Here is a 27,811-nt window from a genome sequence, read left to right on the forward strand (position 1 = left end):
CCCCCCAAAAACCCCAAACAAACCCCCCCAAAAACCCCCAACCCCCCAACCCCCCAAACCCCCCAAACCCCCCCAAACCCCCCAAAAACCCCCAATCCCAACCCCCCCAACCCCCCAAAAACCCCAACCCCCCAAAAACCCCAACCCCCAAACCCCCCCCAAAAACCCAACAACCCCCAAACACCCCCAAACCCCAACAAAACCCCAACCCCCAAAAACCCAACCCCCCCCCCCCCAAAAACCCCAAACACCCCCCCAACCCCCACCCCCAAAAACCCCAAACCCCCCCAAACCCCAACCCCCCCAACCCCCAAAACCCCCCACCCCCCCCAAACACCCCCAAAAACCCAAACAACCCCCCCCAAAAAACCCCCAAACAACCCCAAACCCCCCCACACCCCCCCAAAAAACCCCAAACCCCCCAAAAAACCCAACCCCCCCAACCCCCCCAAAAAACCCCCAAACCCCCCCCCAAAAAACCCCCCCACCCCCCAACCCCCCAAAAAACCCCCAACCCCCCCAAAAAACCCCCAAACCCCCCCAAAAAACCCCCAACCCCCCCAACCCCCCCAAAAAACCCACAAACCCCCCCCAAAAAACCCCAAACAACCCCCAAACCCCCCACACCCCCCCCAAAAAACCCAACCCCCCCCCAAAACCCCCCCCAAAAACCCCCCCAAAAAACCCCAACCCCCCCCAAACCCCCCCCAACCCCCCCAAACCCCCCCAAAAAACCCCCCAACCCCCCCAAAACACCCCAACCCCCCCAACCCCCCAAAAAACCCCCAAACCCCCCCCCCAAAAAACCCCCACCCCCCAACCCCCCCAAAAAACCCCAAACCCCCCCAAAAAACCCCCAACCCCCCCCAAACCCCCCCCAAAAACCCCCCAAAAACCCCAACCCCCCCAACCCCCCCCAAAAACCCACAAAAACCCCAAACAAACCCCCCAAAAACCCCAACCCCCACACCCCCCCAAACACCCCCCACACCCCCCCCAACCCCCCCCAACCCCCCAACAAAACCCCCAACCCCCCCCAAACCCCCCCAAAAAACCCCAAACACACCCCCAAACACCCCCAACCCCCCAACAAAACCCCAACCCCCCCCAAAAACCCCCAACCCCACCCAACCCCCCCCAAAAAACCCAAACACACCCCCACACCCCCCCACACCCCCCAAACACCCCCCCAAACCCCCCCAAACCCCCAAAAAACCCCCAACCCCCCCCAACCCCCCCCAAAAAACCCAAACACACCCCCAAACCCCCCCCACACCCCCCAACAAAACCCCCAAACCCCCCAAAAAACCCCCCCACCCCCCCCAAAACCCCCAAAAAACCCCCAAACCCCCCCAAACCCCCCCACACCCCCCCAAACCCCCCCCCAAACCCCCCCCCAACCCCCAACAAAACCCCCAAACACCCCCAACACCCACACCCCCCCCAAACCCCCCAACCCCCCCACAACCCCCCAAACCCCCCCAAAAAAACCCCAAACCCCCCCCAAAACCCCCCCAAACCCCCCCAAAAACCCCCCAAACACACCCCCAAACCCCCCCCACCCCACACCCCCCCCCAACCCCCCCCAAACCCCCCAAATAACCCCAACCCCCCCCAAAAACCCCCAACCCCCCAACCCCCCCCAAAAAACCCCCCAAACACACCCCAAACCCCCCCACCCCCCCCCAAAAAACCCCCACCCCCCCCCAAACCCCCCCAAACCCCCACTAAAACCCCCAAACCCCCCCCCACACCCCAAACCCCCCAAACCCCCCCCCCCAACACCCCCCCCCAAACCCCCCCAAACCCCCCAAACAAACCCCCAAACCCCCCCCCACAACCCCCCCCAATTTACCCCCCAACCCTCCCCAATACCCCCCCAACCCCCCCAAAAAACCCCAACCCCCCCCCAACTCCCCCCCCCCCAATTCCCACCCCCACAACCCCCCCATTCCCCCCCATCTTCCCCCCAATTCCCCTCCCCATCTCCTCCCCATCTCTCCCCCCAATTTCCCCCCCTTTCCCCCCATCTCCCCCATTTCCCCCCCATTCCCACCCCCAATTTCCCACCCCATTTCCCCCTATTCCCCCATCCCACCCCATTTTTCCCATTTCCCCCCCATTTCCCCAATTCCCCCATTTTTCCCCCTTCTCTCCCCATTCCCCCCCATTCCTCCCCATCTCCCCCCCATTTCCCCCCCATTTCTCCCCATTTTTTCCCATTTCCCCCCCATTTTCCCCATTTCTTTCCCCCCATTTTTCCCCATTCCCCCATCTCCCCCCATTTCCCCCCCCATTTCCCCCCATTTCTCCCCCATTTTTCCCATTTCTTCCCCCCCCATTCCCCCCCATTTTCCCCCCTTCCCCCCCATTTTTCCCCCATTCCCCCCCAATTTCCCCCCCATTTTTTCCCCCTTTCTCTCCCTATTTCTCCCCCATTTCCCCCCCTTCTTTTCCCCATTCCCCCCCATTTTTCCCCCCTTCCCCCCCCATTCCCCCCCCCATTTTTCCCCCTTTCTCTCCCCATTTCCCCCTATCTCCCCCCCATTTTTTCCCCATTTCCCCCCCCATTTCCCCCCCTTCCCCCCCCATTCCCCCCATTTTTTCCCCCATCCCCCCCCATTTCTCCCCCATTTTTCCCATTTCTTCCCCCCCCATTTTTTCCCCCTTTCTCTCCCCATTTCCCCCCATCTTCCCCCCATTTTTTCCCCATTTCCCCCCCCATTTTTCCCCCCTTCCCCCCCCATCTCCCCCCCATTTTTTCCCCCTTTCTCTCCCCATTTCCCCCCATCTCCCCCCATTTTTTCCCTATTTCCCCCCCCCATTTTTTCCCCCTTTCTCTCCCCATTTCCCCCATCTCCCCCCCATTTTTTCCCCCCTCCCCCCCCATTTCCCCCCCATTTTTCCCCCTATTTTTCCCCATTTCCCCCCCATTTCTCCCCCATCTCCCCCCCATCTCCCCCCCCATTTCTCCCCCCCAATTTCCCCCCCTTCCCCCCCCATTTTTCCCCCATTCCCCCCCAATTTCCCCCCATTTTTTCCCCCTTTCTCTCCCCATTTCCCCCCATCTCCCCCCCTTCTTTTCCCCATTTCCCCCCCCATTTTTTCCCCCTTTCTCTCCCCATCCCCCCCCATTTTTTCCCCCCTTCCCCCCCCCATCCCCCCCCTCTATTTCCCCCCATCCCCCCCCATTTCCCCCCCATTTTTCCCCCCTTTCCCCCCCCCCCCTCCGTCCCTCCCCGCAGCGGTGCAGGAGGAGCGCCAGCGGGGCAAGGACAAGGAGGCCGAGGCCGAGCTGGGGCTGCCGGGGGCGGGCGAGGAGATGCCGGTGGAGAAGCTGCTCGAGGCCGAGCTCGCCGTGGAGCCCAAGAGCGACGACGGCGCCGGGCCCGGCGGCACCTCCGTGAGTTCCGCCCGGCCCCGCGGCTGCCCGGGAACCCCGCCCCAAAGGCCTTCAAGTTCCCGCCAAAATTCCTGCCAAAATTCCCGCCGAAATTCCTTAAAGTTCCTGTCAAAATTCCTTTAAAATTCCCACCGAAATTCCCGCCAAAATTCCTGACAAAATTCCTTAAAAATCCTGTCAAAATTCCTGTCAAAATTCCCACCGAAATTCCTTAAAGTTCCTGTCAAAATTCCTGTCAAAATTGCTGCCAAAATTCCTTAAAGTTCCTGTCAAAATTCCTTTAAAATTCCCACCAAAATTCCCGCCAAAATTCCTGTCAAAATTCCTTAAAGTTCCTGTCAAAATTCCCGTCAAATTTCCTTTAAAATTCCCGCCAAAATTCCTTAAAGTTCCTGTCAAAATTCACTTAAAATTCCTGTTAAAATTCCTTTAAAATTCCCGCCAAAATTGCTGCCAAAATTCCCGCCGAAATTCCCACCAAAATTCACTTAAAATTCCTGTCAAAATTCCTTTAAAATTCCCACCGAAATTCCTTAAAGTTCCTGTCAAAATCCCTTAAAATTCCCGCCAAAATTCCCGCCAAAATTCCTTAAAATTCCCACCAAAATTGCTGCCAAAATTCCTTTAAAATTCCTATCAAAATTCCTTAAAGTTCCTGTCAAAATTCCCGCCGAAATTCCTTTAAAATTCCTGCCAAAATTCCTGCCAAAATTCCTTAAATTTCGCGCCAAAATTCCTTAAAGTTTCTGTCAAAATTCCCTTAAAATTCCCATCAAAATTCCCATCAAAATTCCTTTAAAATTCCCGCCAAAATTCCCGCCGAAATTCCTTAAAGTTCCCGCCAAAATTCCCTTAAAGTTCCTGTCAAAATCCTTTAAAATTCCCGCCAAAATTCCTTTAAAATTCCCACCAAAATTCCCTTAAAGTTCCTGTCAAAATCCTTTAAAATTCCCGCCGAAATTCCCTTCAAGTTCCCGCCAAAATTCCCGCCGAAATTCCTTTAAAATTCCCACTGAAATTCCTTAAAGTTCCTGTCAAAATTCCTTTAAAATTCCCGCCGAAATTCCTTAAAGTTCCTGTCAAAATTCCTGCCAAAATTCCCGCCGAAATTCCCACCAAAATTCCTTAAAGTTCCTGTCAAAATCCTTTAAAATTCCCACCGAAATTCCCTTAAAGTTCCTGTCAAAATCCTTTAAAATTCCTGCCAAAATTCCTGCCAAAATTCCTTAAATTTCCCGCCAAAATTCCTTAAAGTTTCTGTCAAAATTCCCTTAAAATTCCCATCAAAATTCCCATCAAAATTCCTTTAAAATTCCCGCCAAAATTCCTTTAAAATTCCTTAAAATTCCCGCCAAAATTCCTTAAAATTCTCACTAAAATCCCTTAAAATTCCCGCCAAAATTCCTTTAAAATTCCCACCAAAATTCCTTAAAGTTCCTGTCAAAATCCTTAAAAATTCCCACCGAAATTCCCGCCAAAATTCCCGCCAAAATTCCTGGCAAAATTCCTTAAAATTCCTGGCAAAATTCCTGTCAAAATTCCTGTCAAAATTCCCTTAAAGTTCCCGCCAAAATTCCTTTAAAATTCCCACTGAAATTCCTTAAAGTTCCTGTCAAAATCCCTTAAAATTCCCGCCAAAATTCCTTTAAAATTCCCGCCAAAATTCCCGCCAAAATTCCCGCCAAAATTCCCGCCAAAATTCCTGCCAAAATTCCTGTCAAAATCTCTTAAAATTCCCGCCAAAATTCCTTTAAAATTCCCACCAAAATTCCTTAAAGTTCCTGTCAAAATCCTTAAAAATTCCCACCGAAATTCCCTTAAAGTTCCTGTCAAAATCCTTTAAAATTCCCACCGAAATTCCCGCCAAAATTCCTGACAAAATTCCTTAAAAATCCTGTCAAAATTCCTGTCAAAATTCCTTTAAAATTCCCACCAAAATTCCTTAAAGTTCCTGTCAAAATCCTTTAAAATTCCCGCCAAAATTCCTTTAAAATTCCTGCCAAAATTCCTGGCAAAATTCCTTAAAATTCCTGTCAAAATTCCTGTCAAAATTCCCTTAAAGTTCCCGCCAAAATTCCTTTAAAATTCCCACCGAAATTCCCTTAAAGTTCCTGTCAAAATCCCTTAAAATTCCCGCCAAAATTCCCGCCAAAATTCCCGCCAAAATTCCTGACAAAATTCCTTAAAAATCCTGTCAAAATTCCTGTCAAAATTCCTGTCAAAATTCCTTTAAAATTCCCACCAAAATTCCTTAAAGTTCCTGCCAAAATCCTTTAAAATTCCCGCCAAAATTCCTTAAAGTTCCTGTCAAAATTCCCTTAAAATTCCCGCCAAAATTCCTTTAAAATTCCCACCAAAATTCCTTAAAGTTCCTGCCAAAATTCCTTTAAAATTCCTGCCAAAATTCCTGCCAAAATTCCTTAAATTTCCGGCCAAAATTCCTTAAAGTTTCTGTCAAAATTCCCTTAAAATTCCCATCAAAATTCCCATCAAAATTCCTTTAAAATTCCCGCCAAAATTCCTTTAAAATTCCTTAAAATTCCCGCCAAAATTCCTTAAAATTCTCACTAAAATCCCTTAAAATTCCTGCCAAAATTCCTGTCAAAATTCCTGCCAAAATCCCTTAAAATTCCCACCAAAATTCCTTTAAAATTCTCACTAAAATCCCTTAAAATTCCCGCCAAAATTCCTTTAAAATTCCCACCAAAAGTCCTGGCAAAATTCCTTAAAATTCCTGGCAAAATTCCTGTCAAAATTCCCTTAAAGTTCCCGCCAAAATTCCTTTAAAATTCCCACCAAAATTCCTTAAAGTTCCTGTCAAAATTCCTTTAAAATTCCCGCCGAAATTCCCGTCAAAATTCCTGACAAAATTCCTGTCAAAATTCCTGTTAAAATTCCCTTAAAGTTCCTGTCAAAATCCTTTAAAATTCCCACCGAAATTCCCTTAAAGTTCCTGTCAAAATCCTTTAAAATTCCTGCCAAAATTCCTGCCAAAATTCCTTAAATTTCCAGCCAAAATTCCTTAAAGTTTCTGTCAAAATTCCTTTAAAATTCCCACCAAAATTCCCGCCAAAATTCCCACTGAAATTGCTGCCAAAATTCCAGGCAAAATCCCTTAAAATTCCTGTCAAAATTCCCTTAAAGTTCCGCCAAAATTCTTTTAAAATTCCCACCGAAATTCCTTAAAGTTCCTGTCAAAATCCCTTAAAATTCCCGTCAAAATTCCTTTAAAATTCCTGCCCAAATTCCTTAAAGTTCCTGCCAAAATTCCCTTAAAATTCCCATCAAAATTCCTTTAAAATTCCCGCCAAAATTCCCGCCAAAATTCCCGCCAAAATTCCTGTCAAAATTCCTGCCAAAATCCCTTAAAATTCCCGCCAAATTTCCTTTAAAATTCCCACCAAAATTCCTTAAAGTTCCTGTCAAAATCCTTTAAAATTCCCACCGAAATTCCTTAAAGTTCCTGTCAAAATTCCTTTAAAATTCCCACCGAAATTCCCGCCAAAATTCCCGCCAAAATTCCCGCCAAAATTCCTTAAAATTCCCACCAAAATTGCTGCCAAAATTCCTTTAAAATTCCCACCAAAATTCCTGTCACAATTCGCACCAAAATTCCTTAAAGTTCCTGTCAAAATTCCTGCCAAAATTCCCGCCAAAATTCCTTAAAGTTCCTGTCAAAATCCTTTAAAATTCCCACCGAAATTCCTTAAAGTTCCCGCCAAAATTCCCGCCAAAATTCCCGGCAAAATTCCTTAAAATTCCTGTCAAAATTCCTGTCAAAATTCCTGTCAAAATTCCTTTAAAATTCCCACCAAAATTCCTTAAAGTTCCTGCCAAAATCCCTTAAAATTCCCGCCAAAATTCCTTAAAATTCTCACTAAAATTCCTTAAAATTCCTGCTAAAATTCCTTTAAAATTCCCACCAAAATTCCCTCCAAAATTCCCGCCAAAATTCCTTTAAAATTCTCGCCAAAATTCCTTAAAATTCACCCCAAAATTTCCCAAAATCCCTTGAATTTCAGCCATTTTAGGTTGAATTTTCCCATTTTCGGGCCGATTTCGACCATTCAGGGTTGGATTTTTCCCGGGTTTTTTTCCTGTGGGAATTCTGGGATGGGAGTGGGATTTTGGGAATGTCAGGGGGGTCCCAATCCCCCCAAAATCCCCCAAAATTTCCCCCAAATTTACCCAAAATCCCCCCAAATTTCAGCCATTTTAGGTTGAATTTTCCCATTTTGGGGCCGATTTCGACCATTCAGGGTCGGATTTTTCCCAGTTTTTTTTCCTGTGGGAATTCTGGGATGGGAGTGGGATTTTGGGAATGTCAGGGAGATCCCAAATCCCCCCAAAATTGCCCAAAATTGCCCAAAATTTGGGATTTCCCCCCAAATTTCAGCCATTTTAGGTTGAATTTTCCCATTTTCGGGCCGATTTCGACCATTCGGGGTCGGATTTTTCCCGGGTTTTTTTCCTGTGGGAATTCTGGGATGGGAGTGGGATTTGGGCAATGTCAGGGGAATCCCAAATCCCCCAAAATTGCCCAAAATTGCCCAAAATTTGGGATTTCCCTCCAAATTTCAGCCATTTCAGGTTGAATTTTCCCATTTTGGGGCTGATTTCGACCATTCAGGGTCGGATTTTTCCCGGGTTTTTTTCCTGTGGGAATTCTGGGATGGGAGTGGGATTTTGGAAATGTCAGGGGGATCCCAAATCCCCCCAAAATCGCCCAAAATCCCCCCAAAATTTCCTAAAATCCCCCGAATTTCAGCCATTTTAGGTTGAATTTTCCCATTTTCGGGCCGATTTTGACCATTTGGAATCGGATTTTTTCTGGGATTTTTCCTGTGGGAATTCTGGGATGGGAGTGGGATTTTGGGAATGTCAGGGGGATCCCAATGCCCCCAAAATTGCCCAAAATTGCCCAAAATTTGGGATTTCCCCCCAAATTTCAGCCATTTTAGGTTGAATTTTCCCATTTTCGGGCCGATTTCGACCATTCGGGGTCGGATTTTTCCCGGGTTTTTTTCCTGTGGGAATTCTGGGATGGGAGTGGGATTTTGGGAATGTCAGGGAGATCCCAAATCCCCCCAGAATTCCCCTAAATCCCCCCAAATTTTGGGATTTCCCTCCAAATTTCAGCCATTTCAGGTTGAATTTTCCCATTTTGGGGCCGATTTCGACCATTCGGGGTCGGATTTTTCCCAGGTTTTTTTCCTGTGGGAATTCTGGGATGGGAGTGGGATTTTGGGAATGTCAGGGGGATCCCAATGCCCCCAAAATTGCCCAAAATCCCCCCAAAATTTCCCAAAATCCCCCAAATTTCAGCCATTTTAGGTTGAATTTTCCCATTTTGGGGCCGATTTCGACCATTCAGGGTCGGATTTTTCCCGGGTTTTTTTCCTGTGGGAATTCTGGGATGGGAGTGGGATTTTGGGAATGTCAGGGGGATCCCAAATCCCCCCAAAATTGCCCAAAATTGCCCAAAATTTGGGATTTCCCTCCAAATTTCAGCCATTTTAGGCTGAATTTTCCCATTTTGGGGCCGATTTCGACCGTTCGGGGTCGGATTTTTCCCGGGTTTTTTTCCTGTGGGAATTCTGGGATGGGAGTGGGATTTTGGGAATGTCAGGGAGATCCCAAATCCCCCCAGAATTCCCCTAAATCCCCCCAAATTTTGGGATTTCCCTCCAAATTTGTGCCATTTTAGGTTGAATTTTCCCATTTTGGGGCCGATTTCGACCGTTCAGGGTCGGATTTTTCCTGGGTTTTTTTCCTGTGGGAATTCTGGGATGGGAGTGGGATTTTGGGAATGTCAGGGGGATCCCAATGCCCCCAAAATTGCCCAAAATCCCCCCAAAATTTCCCAAAATCCCCCGAATTTCAGCCATTTTAGGTTGAATTTTCCCATTTTGGGGCCGATTTCGACCATTCGGGGTCGGATTTTTCCCAGGTTTTTTTCCTGTGGGAATTCTGGGATGGGAGTGGGATTTTGGGAATGTCAGGGGGATCCCAATGCCCCCAAAATTGCCCAAAATCCCCCCAAAATTTCCCAAAATCCCCCAAATTTCAGCCATTTTAGGTTGAATTTTCCCATTTTGGGGCCGATTTCGACCATTCAGGGTCGGATTTTTCCCGGGTTTTTTTCCTGTGGGAATTCTGGGATGGGAGTGGGATTTTGGGAATGTCAGGGGGATCCCAAATCCCCCCAAAATTGCCCAAAATTGCCCAAAATTTGGGATTTCCCTCCAAATTTCAGCCATTTTAGGCTGAATTTTCCCATTTTGGGGCCGATTTCGACCGTTCGGGGTCGGATTTTTTCCGGGTTTTTTTCCTGTGGGAATTCTGGGATGGGAGTGGGATTTTGGGAATGCCGGGGGGGGTCTCAATTTGCCCCCAAATCGCCCCAAATTCAGCCCAATGACCCGGTGACCAACATCTGCCAGGCGGCCGACAAGCAGCTCTTCACCCTCGTCGAGTGGGCCAAGAGGGTCCCCCACTTCTCGGGGCTCCCCTTGGACGACCAGGTCATCCTGCTGCGGGCTGGTGAGAGGGAATTTCGGGAATTTTGGGGAATTTTCGGGGATTTTGGGAATGCTGGGAGGGATTTGGGGAGGTTTGGGGAGGTTTGGGAGGGATTTGAGGGGGATTTGGGGAGGATTTGAGGGGTTTTGGGGGTGGTTTGGGGGGATTTGAGGGGGTTTTGAGGGGATTTTGGGAGGGATTTGGGAATTTTGGGATGGATTTGGGAATTTTGGGAGGGATTTGGGAATTTTCAGAGGGATTTGGGAATTTTCAGAGGGATTTTGGGAGTTCTGGGAGGGATTTGGGGAGGTTTCGGGAGGATTTGGGGAGGTTTGGGGCGAGTTTAAAGGAGTTTGGAGGGGATTTGAGGGGGATTTGGGGGATTTTGGGAGGGATTTGGGAATTTTGGGATGGATTTGGGATGGTTTTGGAGAGATTTGGGAATTTTCAGGGGGATTTGGGGAATTTTGGGAGGAATTTCAGGAACTTTCACAATTTTGGGAGGGATTTGGGGAGGTTTCGGGAGGATTTGGGAGGGATTTGAGGGGGATTTGGGGGGGATTTGGGGAATTTTGGGAGGGATTTGGGAATTTTGGGAGGGATTTGGGAATGTTCAGGGGGATTTGGGGAATTTTCAGGGGGATTTGTGGCGGTTCAGGAGGGATTTGGGGCAGTTTTGGGGCGGTTTGGGGGGTCTGGAGGGGGCCAAGAGGGTCCCCCACTTCTCGGGGCTCCCCTTGGACGACCAGGTCATCCTGCTGCGGGCTGGGGAGAGGGAATTTCGGGAATTTTGGGGAATTTTTGGGAATTTTCGGGGATTTGGGGAATGTTGGGAGGGATTTGGGGAGGTTTCGGGAGGATTTGGGGAGGTTTGGGGCGAGTTTAAAGGAGTTTGGGGGGGATTTAGGGGTGGTTTGGGGGGGTTTGAGGGGATTTTGGGATGGATTTGGGAATTTTGGGATGGATTTGGGAATTTTGGGATGGATTTTGGGAGTTCTGGGAGGGATTTGGGGAGGTTTGGGAGGGATTTGAGGGGGATTTGGGGAGGATTTGAGGGGTTTTGGGGGTGGTTTGGGGGGATTTTGGGGCGAGTTGAAAGGGATTTTGCGAGGGTTTTGGGAATTTTGGGATGGATTTGGGGAATTTTGGGATGGATTTGGGAATTTTCATGGGGATTTGGGGAATTCTGGGGGGGATTTGGGGAGGTTTCGGGAGGATTTGGGGAGGTTTGGGGGGAGTTTAAAGGAGTTTGGGGGGGGGTTGGGGAGGATTTGAGGGAATTTTGGGAGGGATTTGGGAATTTTGGGAGGGATTTGGGAATTTTGGGGTGGATTTGGGATGGTTTCGGAGAGATTTGGGAATTTTCAGGGAGATTTGGGGAATTTTGGGGGTGATTCTGGGAATTCCAGGAATTTTGGGACCAATTTGGGGAGGTTTGGAGGAGTTTGGGGGGGATTTGAAGGGGTTTTGAGGGGATTTGAGGGAATTTTGGGATGAATTTGGGAATTTTGGGAGGGATTTGGGAATTTTGGGATGAATTTGGGAACTTTGGGAGGGATTTGGGAATTTTGGGATGAATTTGGGACGGTTTTGGCGACATTTCGGAATTTTCAGGGGGATTTGGGGAGGTTTGGAGCAGATTTGGGGTGGATTTTGGGGCATTTGGGTGAGTCTGGAGGGGATTTTGGGAGGGATTTGGGAATTTTGGGATGGATTTAGGGAATTTTCAGGGAGATTTTGGGAATTTTGGGATGGATTTGGGGAGGTTTCGGGAGGATTTGGGGAGGTTTGGGGGATTTTGGGGGAGATTTGTGGGAATTTGAGAGAATTTTGGGGGAATCCTTCGATTTCAGAGTTTTCCCCCTCCAATTTTGACTTTTTCCTTCGAAATTTTGGGGTTTTTTCCCCGGATTTTTGCCTTTTCCTTCCCCAAACCCCCAAAATCCCCCAAAAATTCCCAAAAACCCCCAAAAATCCCCAAAAAATCCCTGGAAATTCCCACAATTCCTACATTTTCCCTTCCATTTCGGAGCTTTTCCTCTCCAATTTTGACTTTTTCCCTCCAAATTTTGCTGGTTTTTCCCCCGATTTTTATCTTTTTCCTCCCAAAAATCCCTGAAAATCCCCAAAATTCTCAAAAAAACCCGAAAAATTCCCAAAAAAACCCCAAAAATCCCAAAAAATTCCCAGCTGAGACGAGCTGATCCCCATTTCTCACCCCGTAAATTTTGACTTTTTCCCTCGAATTTTGACCGTTTTTTCCCCGGATTTCGCTCTTTTCCCTCCCAAAAATCCCCGAAAAAAATCCCCAAAAATTCCCAAAAATTCCCAAACCCCCAAAACTCCCCAAAAACCCCCAAAACCTCCCCAAAATCTTGGAATTCCAGGCTGGAACGAGCTGCTGATCCCCGTTTCTCACCCCAGAAATTTTGACTTTTTCCCTCGAATTTTGACCGTTTTCTCCCCGGATTTCGCCCTTTTCCCTCCCAAAAATTCCCAAAAAATCCTGAAACTCCCCAAAACCCCCCAAAATTCCCCAAAAAATCCCCAAAATCCCTGGAAATTCCCACAATTCCCACATTTTCCCTTCCCTTTCGGAGCTTTTTTTCCTCCAAATTTTGCCTTTTTCTCCCCGGATTTCGCTTTTTTCCCTCCTAAAAATCCCCGAAAAAAATCCCCAAAAATTCCCAAAAATTCCCAAACCCCCAAAACTCCCCAAAAACCCCCAAAACCTCCCCAAAATCTTGGAATTCCAGGCTGGAACGAGCTGCTGATCCCCGTTTCTCACCCCAGAAATTTTGACTTTTTCCCTCGAATTTTTGCCATTTTTTCCCCAGATTTCGTCCTTTTCCCTCCCAAAAATTCCCAAAAAATTCCCAAAAAATCCTGAAACTCCCAAAAAATCCTGAAACTCCTCAAACCCCCCAAAATTCCCCCAAAATCCCTGGAAATTCCCACAATTCCCACATTTTCCCTTCCATTTCCGAGCTTTCACCCCAGAAATTTTGACTTTTTCCCTCGAAATTTTACCGCTTTTTTCCCCGGATTTTTGCCTTTTCCCTCCCAAAAATCCCCAGAAATTCCCAAAAAATCCCCAAAATTCCCAAAAATTCCCAGCTGGCACGAGCTGATCCCCATTTCCCACCCCAGAAATTTGAGGTTTTCCCTCCAAATTTTGACCGTTTTTTCCCTCGATTTCGCTCTTTTCCCTCCTAAAAATCCCCGAAAAAAATCCCCAAAAATTCCCAAAAATTCCCCAACCCCCAAAACTCCCCAAAAACCCCCAAAACCTCCCCAAAATCTTGGAATTCCAGGCTGGAACGAGCTGCTGATCCCCGTTTCTCACCCCAGAAATTTCGACTTTCTCCCTCCAAATTTTTGGGTTTTTTCCCCGGATTTTCGCCCTTTTCACTCCCAAAAATTCCCAAAAAATCCTGAAACTCCCCAAAACCCCCAAAATTCCCCCAAAATCCCTGGAAATTCCCACAATTCCCACATTTTCCCTTCCATTTCGGAGCTTTCACCCTCCAATTTTGACTTTTTCCCCCCAAATTTTGCTGTTTTTTCCCCCGATTTTTACCTTTTTGCTCCCAAAAATCCCCGAAAATCCCCAAAAAATCCCCAAAATTCCCAAAAAAAACTGAAAAATTCCCAAAAAAACCCCCAAAAATCCCAAAAATTCCCAGCTGGGACGAGCTGATCCCCGTTTCTCACCCCAGAAATTTTGACTTTTTCCCTCGAATTTTTACCGTTTTCTCCCCAGATTTCACCCTTTTCACTCCCAAAAATTCCCAAAAATTCCCCAAAAAATCCTGAAACTCCCAAAAAATCCTGAAACTCCCCAAAACCCCCAAAATTCCCCCAAAATCCCCAAAATTTTCCCTTTGATTTTGGAGCTTTTCCCCTCCAATTTTCACTTTTTCTCTCCAAATTTTGCCGTTTTTCGCCGGATTTTTACCTTTTTCCTCCAAATTTTTACCGTTTTTTTCCCGGATTTCGCCCTTTTCTCTCCCAAAAATCCCCAAAAAACCCCCAAAACTCCCCAAAATTCCCCAAAACCTCCCCAGAATGTTGGAATTCCAGGCTGGAACAAGCTGCTGATCCCCGTTTCTCACCCCAGAAATTTTGACTTTTTCCCTTGAATTTTGACCGTTTTTTCCCCGGATTTCGCTTTTTTCCCTCCTAAAAATCCCCGAAAATTCCCAAAATTCCCCCAAAATCCCTGGAAATTCCCACAATTCCCACATTTTCCCTTCCCTTTCGGAGCTTTTTTTCCTCCAAATTTTGCCTTTTTCTCCCCGGATTTCGCCCTTTTCCCTCCCAAAAATCCCCGAAAAAAATCCCAAAAAATTCCCAAAAATTCCCAAACCCCCAAAACTCCCTAAAATTCCCCAAAATCTCCCAAAATCTTGGAATTCCAGGCTGGAACGAGCTGCTGATCGCCTCCTTCTCCCACCGCTCCATCGCCGTCAAGGACGGGATCCTCTTGGCCACGGGGCTCCACGTTCACCGCAACAGCGCCCACAGCGCCGGCGTCGGCGCCATCTTCGACAGGTGGGAACCCCCCCCGATCCCAAAAAAAACCCCAAATCCTCCCAAAAAATCCCAATTCCCCAAAAAAAACCACCCGGCCCAAAAAAAACCCCGAGAAAATCCGAGCAGGAACAACCGAAATGCTGAATTTTTGGGGGGTTTTCAACGTTTGGGAGGCTGCGGGATTTTTTTGGGGGTTTTTTTGTGGATGGCAGAAATCTCCAAAAAATGCCGAAATTCCCAAAAAAAGTCCCCAAAAAAATCCCAAAAATCCCAAAAAAACCCCGAGAAAATCCGCCCAGATTTGCCCCAAATTCGGGGTTTTGGGGCTGGGTTTGGGTGGGGTTTGGGGGAGTTCTCAAAGTTTGGGAGGCTCCAAAATTTTTTGGGGTTTTTTCTGGATCTCAGAAATCCCAAAAAATGCCAAAATTCCCAAAAAAAGTCCCAAAAAACATCAAAATTTCCAAAAAAAATCCCCTAAAAAATCCCCCCAAATCCCAAATTTTTATCTGGGTTTGGGTGGGGTTTGGGGAGGTTTGGGGGAATTCCCAAAATTTGGGGATCACTGGAATTTTTGGGGATTTTTTCTGGATGTCAGAAATCCCAAAAAATGCCAAAATTCCCAAAAAAGTCCCCAAAAAATCCCCAAAATCCCAAAAAAAACCCGAGAAAATCCGAGCAGGAACAACCGAAATGCTGAATTTTTGGGGGGTTTTCAACGTTTGGGAGGCTGCGGGATTTTTTTGGGGGTTTTTTTGTGGATGGCAGAAATCTCCAAAAAACGCCGAAATTCCCAAAAAAAGTCCCCAAAAAAATCCCAAAAATCCCAAGAAAATTCCCTAAAAAAATCCCCCAAATCCCAAATTTTTATCTGGGTTTGGGTGGGGTTTGGGGAGGTTTGGGGGAGTTCCCAAAATTTGGGAGGCTCTGGAATTTTTTGGGGTTTTTTCTGGGTCTCAGAAATCCCAAAAAAACGCCAAAATTCCCAAAAAAAGTCCCCAAAAAAATCCCAAAAAATCCCAAGAAAATTCCCAAAAAAATCCCCCAAATCCCAAATTTTCGTCTGGATTTGAGCAGAATTTGGGAATCTTGGGGAGTTCCCAAAGTTTGGGAGCTCCCCAAAATTTTTTGGGATTTTTTGGTCCCAAAAATCCCCAAAAAACGCCAAAATTCTCAAAAAAAGTCCCCAAAAAATCCCAAAAATCCCAAGAAAATTCCCTAAAAAATCCCCCAAATCCCAAATTTTTATCTGGGTTTGGGTGGGGTTTGGGGAGGTTTGGGGGAATTCCCAAAATTTGGGAGGCTCCGGAATTTTTGGGGATTTTTTCTGGATCCCAAAATTCCCCAAAAAATTCCTTCGAAATCCTTCAAATTCTCCCCAAAAATCCTAAAAAATCCCCGAATTCTGAAGGAATTTTGGGGAATTTTGGGATCCTGGAGCTTCCCAAAATTCCAGGGAATTCCAGGGACCCTGAATCCCAAAATTCCCAAAATTCCTTCCAAACCCTTCCAAAAATTCCCAAAATTCCCAAAAATCCCCTAAAATCCCTTAAAATCCCTCCCAAATCCCCGAATTCCAGAGGAATTTTTGGGAATTTCGGGATCCTGGAGCTTCCCAAAATTCCAGGAGATTCCTCTGGATCCCAAAATTCCCAAAATTCCCAAAATTCCTTCCCAACCCTTCCCAAAATCCCCAAAAAATCCCCTAAAATCCCCTAAAATGCCCAAAAATCCCCTAAAATCGCTCTGGAACCCCCAAATTCCGAAGGATTTTTGGGGAATTTTGGGATCCTGGAGCTTCCCAAAATTCCGGGATCTGACCCTGAATCCCAAAATTCCCAAAATTCCTTTGAAACCCTTCCCAAAATCCCCAAAAATCCCCCAAAATCCCTCAAAATTCCCTAAAATCGCTCTGGAACCCCCAAATTCCAAAGGAATTTTGGGGAATTTTGGGATCTTGGAGCTTCCCAAAATTCCAGGATCCCACCCTGAATCCCAAAATTCCCAAAATTCCTTCCAAAAATCCCCAAAAATCTCCCAAAAATCCCCTAAAGTCCCCTAAAATCCCTCCCAAATCCCCAAATTCCAAAGGATTTTTTGGGGAATTTTGGGATCCTGGAGCTTCCCAAAATTCCAGGATCTCACCCTGAATCCCAAAATTCCCAGAATTCCCAAAATTCCTTTGAAACCCTTCCCAAAATCCCCAAAAATCCCCCAAAATCCCCTAAAACCCCTCTGGAACCCCCAAATTCCGAAGGATTTTTGGGGAATTTTGGGATCCTGGAGCTTCCCAAAATTCCGGGATCTGACCCTGAATCCCAAAATTCCCAAAATTCCTTCCAAACCCTTCCGAAAATCCCCAAAAAATCCCCTAAAATGCCCAAAAATCTCCTAAAATCGCTCTAGAACCTCCAAATTCCGAAGGATTTTTGGGGAATTTTGGGATCTTGGAGCTTCCCAAAATTCCAGGATCCCACCCTGAATCCCAAAATTCCCAAAATTCCTTCCAAACCCTTCCCAAAATCCCCAAAAATCCCCCAAAATCCCTCAAAATTCCCTAAAATCGCTCTGGAACCCCCAAATTCCAAAGGAATTTTGGGGAATTTTGGGATCTTGGAGCTTCCCAAAATTCCAGGATCCCACCCTGAATCCCAAAATTCCCAAAATTCCTTCCAAAAATCCCCAAAAATCTCCCAAAAATCCCCTAAAGTCCCCTAAAATCCCTCCCAAATCCCCAAATTCCAAAGGATTTTTTGGGGAATTTTGGGATCCCGGCGCTTCCCAAAACTCCCGGGAGGGCCCCAAATTCCCGGAATTCCCAAAATTCCTTCCAAATTCCTTCCAAACCCTCCCAAAAATCCCCAAAAATCCCCTAAAATCGCTCTAGAACCCCCAAATTCCAAAGGAATTTTGGGGAATTTTGGGATCTTGGAGCTTCCCAAAATTCCAGGATCCCACCCTGAATCCCAAAATTCCCAAAATTCCTTCCAAAAATCTCCAAAAATCTCCCAAAAATCCCCCAAAATCCCCTAAAACCCCTCTGGAACCCCCAAATTCCGAAGGATTTTTTGGGGAATTTCGGGATCCCGGCGCTTCCCAAAACTCCCGGGAGGGCCCCAAATTCCCGAAAATTCCCGAAAATTCCCAAAAATTCCCGAAAATTCCCGAAAATTCCCGAATTCCCAGGGTTCTGACGGAGCTGGTGTCCAAAATGCGGGACATGAGGATGGACAAGACGGAGCTCGGCTGCCTCAGGGCCATCATCCTCTTCAACCCCGGTGCGGGAGAAATTCCGGAATTTTGGGGGGATTTCGGGAATTTTGGGGGGAATTTTGGGAATTTGAGGGAATTTGGGAGGGTCCTGGGAAGGTTTGGGGGGAGGAAATGGGGATTTGGGGGGGATTTTGGGGAATTTGGGGGAGTTTTGGGAGGGTTTGGAGAGAGAAAAGGGGAATTTTGGGGGGATTTTGGGGGGAAAAAGTGGGAATTTGGGAGGAAAAAGGGGAATTTTGGAGGGATTTTGGGAATTTGGGGGAATTTGGGAGGGTCCTGGGAAGGTTTGGGGGGGATTTTTGGGGATTTTGGGGAGTTTTGGGAGGGTTTGGGGGAAAAAATGGGAATTTTGGGGGGAATTTGAGAAATTTTGGGATTTTGGGAGGGTTTTGGGAAGGTTTGGGGGGAGGAAATGGGGAATTTTGGGGAATTTTGGGGGGAATTTTGGGAATTTGGGGGAATTTGGGAGGGTCCTGGGAAGGTTTGGGGGGAGGAAAGGGGAAATTGGGGGGGATTTTGGGGAATTTGGGGGAGTTTTGGGAGGGTTTGGAGAGAGAAAAGGGGAATTTGGGGGGATTTTGGGGGATTTTGGGGAATTTTGGGGGGAATTTTGGGAATTTGAGGGAATTTGGGAGGGTTTTGGGAAGGTTTGGGGGGAGGAAATGGGGATTTGGGGGGAAAAAAGTGGGAATTTGGGAGGAAAAAGGGGAATTTTGGAGGGATTTTGGGGAGTTTTGGGAGGGTTTGGGGGGAGAAAAGGGGAGTTTTGGGGGGAATTTTGGGGGATTTTGGGGGAAATTTTGGGAATTTGGGGGGAATTTGGGAGGGTCCTGGGAAGGTTTGGGGGGGATTTTTGGGGATTTTGGGGAGTTTTGGGAGGGTTTGGGGGGAGAAAAGGGGAATTTGGGGGGATTTTGGGGGAATTTTGGGGATTTTGGGGGGAATTTCGGGAATTTGGGGAATTTGGGAGGGTTTTGGGAAGGTTTGGGGGGGGGAAAGGAATTTGGGGGGATTTTGGGGGAATTTTGGGGATTTTAGGGGGAATTTTGGGGATTTGGGAGGGTTCTGGGAAGGTTTGGGGGGGATTTTTGGGGATTTGGGGGAGTTTTGGGAGGGTTTGGAGAGAGAAAAGGGGAATTTGGGGGGATTTTGGGGAGTTTTGGGGGATTTTTGGAAGGTCTGGGGGAAGAAAAGAGGAATTTTGGGGGGATTTTTGGGAATTTTGGAGGGATTTTGGGGAGTTTTGGGAGGGTTTGGAGCGAGAAAAGGGGGAATTGGGGGGGATTTTTTAGAATTTTGGGGGGAATTTTGGGAATTTGGGGGAATTTGGGGGGATTTTCAGAAGGTTTGGGGGAAGAAAATGGGAATTTGGGGGGATTTTGGGGAATTTTGGGGGGAAATACAGGAATTTTGGGGGGTTCCAGGAAGGTTTGAGGGGATTTTGGGGGAATTTTGGGGAATTTGGGAGGGTTTGGGGGGAGAAAAGTGGGAATTTGGGGGAGAATTTGGGGAGAAAGGGATTTTTGGGGCAATTTTTGAGGCTTTTGGGATCTCCCGGAATTTTTGGGGTGAATTCCCGGGATTTTGGGGTTTTCCAGACACCGAAGGACTCTCGAACCCATCAGAAGTGGAGCTTGGGAGGGATTTTGGGGCAATTTTTGGTGACTTTGGGGGATTTTTGTGCATTTTTTTGGGGATTTTTGAGGATTTTGAAATCTCCCGGAATTTTTGGGGTGAATTCCCGGGATTTTGGGGTTTTCCAGACGCCAAGGGGCTCTCGAACCCCTCAGAAGTGGAGCTTGGGAGGGATTTTGGGGCAATTTTTGGTGATTTTGGGAGGATTTTTTGGGATTTTTGGGGATTTTGGGGCTTTTCTGGGGGATTTTTTTGGGCATTTTTGAGGATTTTGGAATCTCCCGGAATTTTTGGGGTGAATTCCCGGGATTTTGGGGTTTTCCAGATGCCAAGGGACTCTCGAACCCCTCAGAAGTGGAGCTTGGGAGGGATTTTGGGGCAATTTTTGGGGTGATTTTGGGGATTTTGGGGCTTTTCTGGGGGATTTTTTGGGGGATGTTTGAAGATTTTGGAATCTCCCGGAATTTTTGGGGTGAATTCCCGGGATTTTGGGGTTTTCCAGACGCCAAGGGGCTCTCGAACCCCTCAGAAGTGGAGCTTGGGAGGGATTTTGGGGTGATTTTTGGGGATTTTTGTGCAATTTTTGGGGTGATTTTGGAGATTTTGGGGCTTTTCTGTGGGATTTTTTGGGGGATTTTTGAGGATTTTGGAACATCCCAGAATTTTTGGGGTGAATTCCCGGGATTTTGGGGTTTTCCAGACGCCAAGGGACTCTCGAACCCCTCAGAAGTGGAGCTTGGGAGGGATTTTGGGGCAATTTTTGGGGTGATTTTGGGAGGATTTTTTGGGATTTTTGGGGCTTTTCTGGGGGATTTTTTTGGGGGATTTTTGAAGATTTTGGAATCTCCCGGAATTTTTGGGGTGAATTCCCGGGATTTTGGGGTTTTCCAGACGCCAAGGGACTCTCAAACCCGTCGGAGGTGGAGCTTGGGAGGGATTTTGGGGTGATTTTTGGTGACTTTGGGGGATTTTTGTGCATTTTTTTGGGGATTTTTGAGGATTTTGAAATCTCCCGGAATTTTTGGGGTGAATTCCCGGGATTTTGGGGTTTTCCAGATGCCAAGGGACTCTCGAACCCCTCAGAATTGGAGCTTGGGAGGGATTTTGGGGCGATTTTTGGTGGTTTTGGGAGGATTTTTTGGGATTTTTGGGGATTTTGGGGCTTTTCTGGGGGATTTTTTTGGGATTTTTGAGGATTTTGGAATCTCCTGGAATTTTTGGGGTGAATTCCCGGGATTTTGGGGTTTTCCAGACACCAAGGGACTCTCGAACCCCTCAGAATTGGAGCTTGGGAGGGATTTTGGGGCGATTTTTGGTGGTTTTGGGGGGATTTATTGGGGATTTTTGTGCTTTTTTTGGGATTTTTGAGGATTTTGGAATCTCCCGGAATTTTTGGGGTGAATTCCTGGGATTTTGGGGTTTTCCAGATGCCAAGGGACTCTCAAACCTGTCGGAGGTGGAGCTTGGGAGGGATTTTGGGGCAATTTTTGGGATTTTTGGGGATTTTGGGGCTTTTCTGGGGGATTTTTGGGGGGATTTTTGAAGATTTTGGAACATCCCGGAGTTTTTGGGGTGAATTCCCGGGATTTTGGGGTTTTCCAGACACCAAGGGACTCTCGAACCCCTCAGAATTGGAGCTTGGGAGGGATTTTGGGGCGATTTTTGGGGATTTTGGGGCAATTTTTGGGGTGATTTTGGGGATTTTGGGGCTTTTCTGGGGGATTTTTTGGGGGATGTTTGAAGATTTTGGAATCTCCCGGAATTTTTGGGGTGAATTCCCGGGATTTTGGGGTTTTCCAGACACCAAGGGACTCTCAAACCCCTCAGAATTGGAGCTTGGGAGGGATTTTGGGGCAATTTTTGGTGACTTTGGGGGATTTTTGTGCATTTTTTTGGGGATTTTTGAGGATTTTGAAATCTCCCGGAATTTTTGGGGTGAATTCCCGGGATTTTGGGGTTTTCCAGACGCCAAGGGGCTCTCGAACCCCTCAGAAGTGGAGCTTGGGAGGGATTTTGGGGCAATTTTTGGGAGGATTTTGGGAGGATTTTTTGGGATTTTTGGGGATTTTGGGGCTTTTCTGGGGGATTTTTTTGGGCATTTTTGAGGATTTTGGAATCTCCCAGAATTTTTGGGGTGAATTCCCGGGATTTTGGGGTTTTCCAGATGCCAAGGGACTCTCAAACCCCTCAGAAGTGGAGCTTGGGAGGGATTTTGGGGCAATTTTTGGTGATTTTGGGAGGATTTTTTGGGATTTTTGGGGATTTTGGGGCTTTTCTGGGGGATTTTTTTGGGGATTTTTGAGGATTTTGGAACATCCCGGAATTTTTGGGGTGAATTCCCGGGATTTTGGGGTTTTCCAGACGCCAAGGGGCTCTCGAACCCGTCGGAGGTGGAGCTTGGGAGGGATTTTGGGGCGATTTTTGGGGATTTTGGGGCAATTTTTGGGGTGATTTTGGGGATTTCGGGGCTTTTCTGTGGGATTTTTTGGGGGATTTTTGAAGATTTTGGAATCTCCCGGAATTTTTGGGGTGAATTCCCGGGATTTTGGGGTTTTCCAGACGCCAAGGGACTCTCGAACCCCTCAGAAGTGGAGCTTGGGAGGGATTTTGGGGCAATTTTTGGGGATTTTGGGGCAATTTTTGGGGTGATTTTGGGGATTTTGGGGCTTTTCTGGGGGATTTTTTGGGGGATGTTTGAAGATTTTGGAATCTCCCGGAATTTTTGGGGTGAATTCCCGGGATTTTGGGGTTTTCCAGATGCCAAGGGGCTCTCGAACCCCTCAGAAGTGGAGCTTGGGAGGGATTTTGGGGCGATTTTTGGTGGTTTTGGGGGGATTTATTGGGGATTTTTGTGCTTTTTTTGGGATTTTTGAGGATTTTTGAATCTCCTGGAATTTTTGGGGTGAATTCCCAGGATTTTGGGGTTTTCCAGATGCCAAGGGACTCTCAAACCTGTCGGAGGTGGAGCTTGGGAGGGATTTTGGGGCAATTTTTGGGGTGATTTTGGGGATATTTGGGCTTTTCTGGGGGATTTTTGGGGGGATTTTTGAAGATTTTGGAATCTCCCGGAGTTTTTGGGGTGAATTCCCGGGATTTTGGGGTTTTCCAGACACCAAGGGACTCTCAAACCCCTCAGAATTGGAGCTTGGGAGGGATTTTGGGGCGATTTTTGGGGATTTTGGGGCAATTTTTGGGGTGATTTTGGGGATTTTGGGGCTTTTCTGGGGGATTTTTTGGGGGATTTTTGAGGATTTTGGAATCTCCCGGAATTTTTGGGGTGAATTCCCGGGATTTTGGGGTTTTCCAGATGCCAAGGGGCTCTCGAACCCTTTAGAAGTGGAGCTTGGGAGGGATTTTGGGGCGATTTTTGGTGGTTTTGGGGGGATTTATTGGGGATTTTTGTGCATTTTTTGGGGATTTTTGAGGATTTTGGAACATCCCGGAATTTTTGGGGTGAATTCCCGGGATTTTGGGGTTTTCCAGACGCCAAGGGGCTCTCGAACCCGTCGGAGGTGGAGCTGCTCCGGGAGAAGGTTTACGCTTCCCTGGAATCCTACTGCAAACAGAAATACCCCGAGCAGCAGGGCCGGTATTTGGGGAGAAACAACGGGAATTTGGGAAAAATGGGGAAAAATGGGGGAAAAATGAAAAAATTGGGGGGGAAAAGAGGGAAAAAAGGGGGGGAAATGGGGGAAAAATGGGGAGGAAATGGGGAAAAATGGGGAAAAAAAGGGGGAAAAAGGGAGAAAATTGGGGAAAAAATGGGGGGAAAAATGGGGAAAAACGGGGAGAAAAAAAGGAAAAATTGGGGTGAAATTGGGAAAAAAAGGGAGGAAATGGGGAAAATTGGGAAAATGGGGATAATGGGGGAAAATGGGGGGAAACGGGAAAAAAGGGGAGAAAAAAAGGAAAAATGGGGGGGAAAAGGATGGAAAATGGGGGGAGAAAGGGGGGGAAATGGGAAAAATGGGGAAAAAATGGGGGAAATGGGGAAAATTGGGGGAAAATGGGGGGAAAAGAGGGAAAAATGGGGGGAAATTGGGAAAAAAAGGGGGGAAATGGGGGGATAATGGGGGGAAAAGAGGGGAAAATGGGAAAAAATGGGGGAAAATGGGGGGGAAATGGGAAAAATTGGGGGGGAAATGGGGAGAAAAGAGGGAAAAATGGGGGGAAAGGGAAAAATGGAGGGGGAAAGGGGGGGAAAAGGGGAAAACCAAACCCAAAAAGGGCAGGAATGACCCAAATCCCATCGGGAACACCCCAAACCCCCTCAGGACCACCCCAAACCCCCTCAGGACCACCCCAAATCCATCCAGGACCACCCCAAACCCCATCAACACCTCCCCAAATCCATCCGAAATCACCCAAACCCCCTCAAGACCACCCCAAACCCCATCAAGACCCCCCCAAATCCCTCCAGGACCACCCCAAACCCATCAGGAATCACTCAAATCCATTGGGAATGCCCCGAATCCATCAGGACCACCCCAAACCCCACCAAGACCACCCCAAACCCCACCAAGACCACCCCAAACCCCCTCAGGACCACCCCAAACCCATGGGAATGATTCAAATCCATCGGGACCACCCCAAACCCATCCGAAATCACCCAAAACCCATCAAGACCACCCCAAACCCCCTCAGGACCACCCGAAACCCCCTCAAGACCACCCCAATCCCCACAAAGACCACCCCAAACCCCATCAGGACCACCCCAAATCCCTCGGGAATGCCCTGAATCCATCAAGACCACCCCAAACCCATCCGAAATCACCCAAACCCCCTCAGGACCACCCCAAACCCCCTGAGGACCACCCCAAACCTCACCAAGACCACCCCAAACCCGCTCAGGACCACCCCAAACCCCCTCAAGACCACCCCAAACCCCACCAAGACCACCCCAAACCCCCTCAGGACCACCCCAAACCCATGGGAATGATTCAAATCCATCAGGACCACCCCAAACCCATCCGAAATCCCCCCCAACCCATCTGAAATCACCCAAAACCCATCAAGACCACCCCAAACCCCACCAAGACCACCCCAAACCCCCTCAGGACCACCCCAAACCCCACCAAGACCACCCCAAACCCCCTCAAGTCCACCCCAAACCCCATCTGGACCACCCCAAACCCCACCAAGACCACCCCAAACCCCCTCAAGTCCACCCCAAACCCCACCAAGACCACCCCAAACCCCCTCAGGACCACCCCAAACCCCATCAAGACCACCCCAAACCCCCTCAGGACCACCCCAAACCCCATCAGGAATCACTCAAATCCATTGGGAATGCCCCGAATCCATCGGGACCACCCCAAACCCCCTCAGGACCACCCCAAACCCCACCAAGATCACCCCAAACCCCATCAGGACCACCCCAAACCCCACCAAGACCACCCCAAACCCCATCAAGACCTCCCCAAATCCCATCAGGACCACCCCAAATCCCTCGGGAATGCCCTGAATCCATCAAGACCACCCCAAACCCATCCGAAATCACCCAAACCCCACCAAGACCACCCCAAACCCCACCAAGACCACCCCAAACCCCCTCAGGACCACCCCAAACCCCACCAAGACCACCCCAAACCCCCTCAAGTCCACCCCAAACCCCATCTGGACCACCCCAAACCCCACCAAGACCACCCCAAACCCCCTCAAGTCCACCCCAAACCCCACCAAGACCACCCCAAACCCCCTCAGGACCACCCCAAACCCATCCGAAATCCCCCCCAACCCATCTGAAATCACCCAAACCCCCTCAGGACCACCCCAAACCCCACCAAGACCACCCCAAATCCATCCAGGACCACCCCAAACACCCTCAGGACCACCCCAAACCCATCGGCCATGCCCTGAATCCATCAGGACCACCCCAAACCCCCTCAGGACCACCCCAAACCCCCTGAGGACCACCCCAAACCCCCTCAGGACCACCCCAAACCCCATCAGGAATCACTCAAATCCATTGGGAATGCCCCGAATCCATCGGGACCACCCCAAACCCCATCAGGACCACCCCAAACCCCCTCAAGACCACCCCAAACCCCACCAAGACCACCCCAAACCTCACCAAGACCACCCCAAACCCCCTCAGGACCACCCCAAACCCCACCAAGACCACCCCAAACCCCCTCAGGACCACCCCAAACCCCACCAAGACCACCCCAAACCCCCTCAGGACCACCCCAAACCCCACCAAGACCACCCCAAACCCCCTCAGGACCACCCCAAACCCCACCAAGACCACCCCAAACCCCCTCAGGACCACCCCAAACCCCCTCAAGACCACCCCAAACCCCATCAGGACCACCCCAAACTCCCTCAAGACCACCCCAAACCCATGGGAATGATTCAAATCCATCGGGACCACCCCAAACCCATCCGAAATCACCCAAACCCCCTCAGGACCACCCCAAACCCCCTCAGGACCTCCCCAAACCCCCTCAGGACCTCCCCAAACCCCATCAGGACCACCCCAAACCCCCTCAGGACCTCCCCAAACCCCCTCAGGACCACCGCAAACCCCATCAAGACCTCCCCAAATCCCATCAGGACCACCCCAAATCCCATCAGGACCACCCCAAACCCCACCAAGATCACCCCAAACCCCACCAAGACCACCCCAAACCCCATCAGGACCACCCCAAATCCCATCAGGACCACCCCAAACCCCACCAAGACCACCCCAAACCCCCTCAGGACCACCCCAAACCCCCTCAAGACCACCCCAAACCCCCCCAGGACCACCCCAAACCCCCTCAAGACCACCCCAAACCCCCTCAGGACCACCCCAAACCCCACCAAGACCACCCCAAATCCATCCAGGACCACCCCAAACACCCTCAGGACCACCCCAAACCCATCGGCCATGCCCTGAATCCATCAAGACCACCCCAAACCCATCCGAAATCACCCAAACCCCCTCAGGACCACCCCAAACCCCACCAAGACCACCCCAAACCCCATCAAGACCACCCCAAACCCCCTCAGGACCACCCCAAACCCCACCAAGACCACCCCAAGCCCCATCAGGACCACCCCAAACCCATCCGAAATCCCCCCCAACCCATCTGAAATCACCCAAACCCCCTCAGGACCACCCCAAACCCCCTCAGGACCACCCCAAACCCCACCAAGACCACCCCAAATCCATCCAGGACCACCCCAAACCCCCTTAGGACCACCCCAAACCCATCGGCCATGCCCTGAATCCATCAGGACCACCCCAAACCCCCTCAGGACCACCCCAAACCCCATCAGGACCACCCCAAACCCCACCAAGACCACCCCAAACCCCCTCAGGACCACCCCAAACCCCCTCAAGACCACCCCAAACCCCACCAGGACCACCCCAAACCCCCTCCAGGACCACCCCAAACCCCATCAGGAATCACTCAAATCCCTCGGGAATGCCCCGAATCCATCGGGACCACCCCAAACCCCCTCAGGACCACCCCAAACCCCCTCAAGACCACCCCAAACCCCCTCAGGACCACCCCAAACCCCCTCAAGACCACCCCAAACCCCACCAAGACCACCCCAAACCCCACCAAGACCACCCCAAATCCATCCAGGACCACCCCAAACCCCACCAAGACCTCCCCAAATCCCATCAGGACCACCCCAAACCCCCTCAGGACCACCCCAATCCCATCAAGACCTCCCCAAACCCCATCAGGAATCACTCAAATCCATTGGGAATGCCCCGAATCCATCGGGACCACCCCAAACCCCCTCAGGACCACCCCAAACCCCACCAAGCCCACCCCAAACCCCCTCAAGACCACCCCAAACCCCCTCAGGACCACCCCAAACCCCCCTGAGGACCCCCCTGGTGCCCCCCCAGGTTCGCCAAGCTGCTGCTGCGGCTGCCGGCGCTTCGCTCCATCGGCCTCAAATGCCTCGAGCACCTTTTCTTCTTCAAACTCATCGGCGACACCCCCATCGACACCTTCCTCATGGAGATGCTCGAGGCCCCCCACCAGCTCTCCTGAAACCCCAAAAATCCCCCACAGACCCCCGGCTTTTTTTTTTAGGAATTTTCCCCTCCCCCCTTCTCCCTTTTTCCCGGAAAAAATCGCCCCAAAAAGAAAAAATCCCCGTTTTTTTTTGTGGGTTTTTTTTCCCCTCGGTTCGGTCTCGTTTGCCGGTCCCTTTTGTTGGTCCCTATGGGTGCTCTGGGAGGGGGGGAAGTTTGGGGGATTTCTTCCCCAAAAAAATGTGGGAGAGGTTTCCCAAATTTTCCCTCCTTTTTTCCCGATTTTTTCCCAAATTTTCCCTCCTTTTTTCCCATTTTTTCCCCAATTTTTCCCAATTTTCCTCCATTTTTCCCCCATTTTTTCCCCTTTTTTTCCCCATTTTTTCCCCTTTTTTTCCCCATTTTTTCCGCATTTTCCCCCCTTTTTATCCCCATTTTTCCCCTTTTTTTCCCCTATTTTTTCC

General features: G+C 49.0%; 1 protein-coding gene across 1 annotated transcript; it reads left to right on the forward strand.

Annotated features, from left to right (window-relative positions):
- Positions 1-3,245: 3,245 nt before the first annotated feature.
- Positions 3,246-27,365, forward strand: LOC138101727 (retinoic acid receptor RXR-beta; the record flags this gene model as incomplete). The annotated part of the gene is made up of 6 exons (XM_068999508.1): positions 3,246-3,403; positions 9,817-9,946; positions 14,347-14,479; positions 17,645-17,736; positions 22,850-22,955; positions 27,216-27,365. Coding segments are annotated over 6 exons (767 nt in total), but the record flags the coding sequence as incomplete, so codon positions are not given.
- Positions 27,366-27,811: the final 446 nt, after the last annotated feature.

This window comes from Aphelocoma coerulescens, unplaced genomic scaffold (genome assembly GCF_041296385.1).
Source record: "Aphelocoma coerulescens isolate FSJ_1873_10779 unplaced genomic scaffold, UR_Acoe_1.0 HiC_scaffold_459, whole genome shotgun sequence".
Taxonomy (NCBI): domain Eukaryota; kingdom Metazoa; phylum Chordata; class Aves; order Passeriformes; family Corvidae; genus Aphelocoma; species Aphelocoma coerulescens.